The 5,789-nt window shown below is 31.0% G+C and overlaps 1 protein-coding gene across 1 annotated transcript; it reads right to left on the bottom strand.

The window, feature by feature from the left end:
• Window positions 1-3,134: 3,134 nt before the first annotated feature.
• LOC148234406 (uncharacterized) lies at window positions 3,135-5,426 on the bottom strand. The gene is made up of 5 exons (XM_088188161.1): window positions 5,359-5,426; window positions 5,212-5,276; window positions 5,031-5,106; window positions 4,865-4,947; window positions 3,135-4,786 (listed from the first exon to the last, which is right to left on the bottom strand). The coding sequence occupies exons 1-5, from the start codon at window positions 5,417-5,419 to the stop codon at window positions 3,386-3,388; spliced, it is 1,686 nt and encodes a 561-aa protein (XP_088044287.1). The 5' UTR covers window positions 5,420-5,426; the 3' UTR covers window positions 3,135-3,385.
• Window positions 5,427-5,789: the final 363 nt, after the last annotated feature.

Genomic DNA, 5,789 nt, shown 5'->3' with positions numbered 1-5,789 from the left:
AACGGTTTTTAGCCCTAGTGAACAGCAGCTAAAATCAATAAAACAACAACGCCACCCACGCCCTTGTAGAGGTAATTAATTCATAACGAATACAAATAACGAAGCCATATCTCTCACTTAATTACGGAAACTGAAGATTGTTAATATATATTTTTTAGCTGTCGAAAGACCGATATAAAATTTAAAATTGAAAGTATCTTTTTGTGATTCATAAATGTACCAAATATTAAAATGATTATGTTATATATGTATTTTAAACATTTAAATTGATTTGCTCAAATGTCGAAAGATCGAAATATTTCTAATCGAGCGTAGAATGAGACCATGCTATGCCTTTTTGCCATTGTTGATACATGCACACAAACGCATTTCTTACTCAATCTCAGACCCGATGACGTTAAGTACATGCGACTTCTCAAATATTCGCAATAAATAAGAAGTTTCCTGCAAATTAATATATATTTTTCATATTTTTTTATCATAACAAAATTTGATATCATACTTACATTATACGCATATTCCGTATTTTTATTACACTCTGATGATTCTGATATATTTTATATGAACTATAAATAATGAAAAATTGTTATTACTGATTTTATAATAAATAATAATTTTAAATGTAAATGTGAAAAGTGAATAATTCGTAACTTTAATAATCTTCCCTTAATTTCGATTCGTACACTTCAAACGCGTCTTCGTTATCTAAAATAAATTCTACACCTTGAAATTCGAGATCAAATTCATCGGAATTATTATATCTTTCGGCCATCGCTATAAATATTCTTTAAACTAGAGTTAATGAAGTAAAAATATTAAATATACTTGTTAAGACAAAAAATAATTGAGAAGCGTAGGAATATTCTGCGCTTCGATGTAAATCTTATGCATCTCGCTCGCACACATGCAAGTGAATCCGCGCGAGAGTAAAAGAGGATTTACTCACCATCCGATGTACTCACCCATCTCCCTCTTGCAAAATTCTCTGACAAAACGGTATAGCACGGGTGCGGCAAAAATAATTAAATACAAATACATATTCTAACCTACGTGTCAGCTTATTTATTTTTATATATGTATTTATATGTTATATTATCAGGTTGTCCCATTACGGTATATCACGGGTACTCGCGTTTTTTACATTTGCAAGCTCGGTCATAATGCAACAATAGCAATTAAAAACATTTATAAAGTAATGAGTATGGATGATATAAATTTAGAAAGTGTCAAATATGGTCATAAAACTTTCGTTCCGGGAATTTTACCATTGAATATTTATATAAGGTAGTACTCAGGAATTTTTAGTTAGGATATTAGGACTGCCATTAAAGCTGGTTCGAGATTATTAACACAAAAGCTAACACAATAGATCAATATGTCGTCTGCATCAGTTCACAGACATTTAAAACGTTAGGAAAGGTGTTGATTTAAAAAAGACCTTTCCGTATAAATTAAAGAAGGGTAAATTTACAACAAGAACCCCACGCAACCAAGAAGACGGTAGAAAAATCAATGGATTTTCTTGGTAACTTTATTTGCTCAGAAGAGTTAACTCGATATTTGCTGAAAATATAATTTATCTGGCAGATGATTCTAAAATTATATGATTTCAACTTTTCCATACGTACTAATTTTTACATTTACTTACTTATTGTATTTGTATATTTCACTGAAGTTATATTTTCACTTGTGAAGTCCAAATACATCTTCACAAGTAGAATTATATAGCAAGAATATAATTTAACTGATAGGCGCTAGTGAAATTATATGTTGTTTTAAAATGTCTATGAAACTTAATTTGACAGTCGCAGAACGTCCATTTGCTGTTCAAACCAAAACATAACCTACGCGAATTAACTAAACCCAACTTGACCTAATTAAAGTTCTAAAACTTTGGCGACGTGATGGTGACAGGTGGCAATTAGACACAGATTGGCCACTGCAGTAATGTTTTATTGAATTATTTGAGGTGTTTACATTACAAGGCGGACGTAAGACGACGCGTCCGAATGCGCGGAAGATTGCTGGTCGAGAGAGCGAAAACCGTCACAACAATGCTACTTCTGCGCCGACCAGTTTTGGCCATAACAAATCTATATTGGCCCGATATATAACCCGACCTATACCCCGTCAACTGATGTCAGTCATATAGGATTAACGGCTTCACATAAGTCCTTCCACGCATTTCGCGTTAGGATTTTATTTTTGTATGTATTCTACTAACATAATTAAAAGAGATTCTACTAATATAATAAAAATTTCGAGGTCTATTTCTTCCGCTATTGCCTAAACACGAGGAATATATTTAATAATTTTATTACAAGATACCAGAATCACTGTCAACGGGTGACTGCCGGCCCGGTTCATGTTTGAGTTTTCCCCCCGCCACATTCAACCCGGTACCCGGCGCCGGACAGTTGTAGTGAGTGACAACCCGGCAGCCAGCGTCGGATGGATTCGTCCGGCACGTCTGAAATGGTAAGTAAGCCCTTACAACACTACTCCCACTACATGGCGCCGGCCCGCTGCTGGACGAATCCATCCGGCACGTGTGAAGCTATACATAGGGGAAATTGTAATATTTTTTATGAAAATTATAAGGTAAAAGCAAATTTATTTAGGAAAAACAATTTTATCATTGCATTGCATGATTTAGAAAGACAAAGTAGAAGCATTTATAAAAAATTAGAGCCATGTAAATAAAAATTACAAAAAAATATGTTCAACGTGTTTCATTTGGTTTCCCGTTTCCTTCTTTAAAATGACTCCTATACCAGAAATGATTTTGAAGTGAACAAAAATCTTTTTTCTGGACATTTGCGAGAGTCGATAATGCACTTTTATATTATTTCAATGATCTTGATTTGAAAAACATGATGCGTTTGGATTGACAACATTCGAAAACCAACAATTGATAGAATTTTAATGCGATATTTCATTGAAACAAACATTTGCGACTGGAACTTTAGATCAATTTTGGTTGAATCGAAGGGAAGAGTTTAATACTTTGTGGAAAAATGCTATATAAGCGTTATTATTAATATTATATATATAGCGTCTTATTTATGCGATACGGTATTTTCCGCCTTAGCTGCTATGAAATTGGAATATTGAAAAAGTAAAACAATGATCAATACAGGACATTTTCTTTATTACAAAAATAATATAATACATATGTAAAACGAAAAAAAAAGTTGTAAAAATTATGTTAATCGCAGCAGGTGAGAAAATTTTGACTAATGTAATAAGAAAAAGTTTTTCACATTTTTACATTCAGAATCACAAACATTGCTGAGATATTAACTGAAATAATGTGTTTAGATTTGAATGCTTTTCTACATTTATTACATCTAAAAGCTTTATGAAATTTAGTATGGTGTGATAGTTAGTTTTCAGTTAAAAGTGCATCACAATGAGTTTTCATATGCATTAAATGTTTATATTTGTATCTGAATGTTTTGCCACATTTTTCACATTTAAAGTTACAAATATTGCTATGAGTTTTCATATGCCCTAAAATTTGAGATTTATATATGAATGTCTTTCCACATTTTTCACATTCAAAGTCACGAATAGTGCTATGAATTTTCATATGTCCTGTAAGTATATTTTTACATGTGAATGCTTTACCACATTTTTTACATTCAAAGTCACGAACATTGCTGTGAGTTGTCATATGCGTTATTAGTTTAGATTTATACAAGAACGCTTTCCCACATTTTTCACATTTAAAGTTGCGAATATTGCTATGTGTTTTCAAATGTTCTGAAAGTACATTTTTATGTGCAAATGCTTTACCACATATTTCACATTTCAAATCACGAACATCACTATGAGATTGAATATGTCGTGAAAGAAGGTATTTAGTTAAGAATGCTTTCCCACAATTTTCACATTCAAAGTTACGAATAGTTTTATGAGTTCTCATATGCAATGAAAGTCTATATTTATTTGTATATGCTTTTCCACACTTTTCACATTCAATGTCACAAACATCATCATGAGTTGCCATATGCCTTGAAAGATTGGCTTCATATTTGAATTCTTTTCCACATTTTTCACATTCAAACTCATAAACATCGCTATGAGTTTTCATATGTACTAAAAAGATGCTTTTATATTTGAATTTTTTTGCACATTTTTCACATTCAAAATCACAAACATCATTATGAGAATGAATATGCCGTGAAAGAATGTATTTACTAAAGAATGCTTTTCCACATGTTTCACATTTAAGTTCACGAATAGTAGGAGTTTTCGTATGACCTGAAAGAATATTTTTATATTTAAATTCAATTTCACATTCAAAGTCTAGAACACTGGTATGAGTTTTCATATGCTTTAGAAGTTTAGATTTATATATGAATGCTTTTCCACATTTTTCACAAATAAAATCGCGAATATGACTATGAATTTTCATATGCCCTGATAGTATATATTTAGATGTGAATAATTTTCCACATTCTTTACATCCAAAGTCACGAACATCACCATGACTTTTCATATGCACTAAAAGTTTAGATTTACATGTGAATGTTGTTTCACATTCTTTACATTCAAAGTCACGAATATCACTATGACATTTCATATGCACTAAAAGTTTAGATGTATACATGAATGTTTTTCCACATTTTTTACATTCAAAGTCACGATTGTCTCGATGAACTTTCATATGTTGTTTAAGATATTTTTTAAATTTAAATGCTTCTCCACATTTATCACATTTATTTTCATAAGAATCACTATTCGTAAATTGAACTTTGTAACCTTTTTCTATTTCTGGTTTCTAAAATTAAAACAAATATTCGTTAGATAAGTTGTAAATATTAAAACAAATAGATTTTGATATCCATTTGACTATTACTTTAGAGACGTCGTAAGTATGTTGAGATAAGACATCCACACCGATAGTATTCACGTTAAGAATATCTTTAACATCATGCATTTCTGAAATAATATATATATATAGAAATTAATAATTGAAATAAATTAAAAAGTTACATTATACTATATTTTTAAGTATGTATAACCTATTTCGAACATGTCGTCTACGTTGTTTAGGGAGATGTCATCGCTGCTTTCGTATTCATATTTCACATTAGGGCACTTAAAAAACAACGCTATTTAAGACTATATGCATCAACAAGTGTGATATATTACGATTTATGGTGTTATATATTACGTTATATACTACATATCACGTTTTATTACCTCGACTTTACATTGAATAGTGCCATCAGAAGCAAATTTTTCTTCGTCGCCTTCCATGACAGGTTCTGCAAAGATGAAATTTAATAGATTTACAAGAGCAAAGCTAGTGTCGAATGTTAATTAATTAGATAAAAATTAAAGGTATACCAGTTTTGATAAACGCCATCGTGACAGCATCAAATCGAAAGCACATGTCAAATTCGTCCATAAACTCTATTAGGTCCAAATACGACGAATTATCAAGCATGAATAAAAAGAGGAATAAGAATAATTATTTAAATATTTAATTTTATTACTATTAATCCTTTCAACGCTAAGCGCATGATATGATGCGCAACTAAATCTACTGTCTAACGCCAAGCGCATGATATGATGCGCTCTTTAAAACCTTCGTTTTTTAAAGAAACGGAAAGGTAAAAGTTGGCAATATATGTTTTAAAAATCAGTTTGAGTTCCTAGTAAACGATTTCAGTGATTTTATTTATAGAATTTGCGATGAAACAGTGGTATATATAATTATAAAGTCACGCCTTAATTTTAGTCGTTTGTATTTCGCGCGCGGTTTCGATCGTGCTTCT

Source organism: Plectrocnemia conspersa, unplaced genomic scaffold, assembly GCF_051122295.1.
Source record: "Plectrocnemia conspersa isolate PC_06_02 unplaced genomic scaffold, ASM5112229v1 ptg000006l, whole genome shotgun sequence".
In the NCBI taxonomy this organism is placed as follows: Eukaryota; Metazoa; Arthropoda; class Insecta; order Trichoptera; family Polycentropodidae; genus Plectrocnemia; species Plectrocnemia conspersa.
The sequence above is the reverse complement of the archived record's forward strand: the minus strand, read 5'-3'. Positions and strand labels throughout refer to the sequence as shown.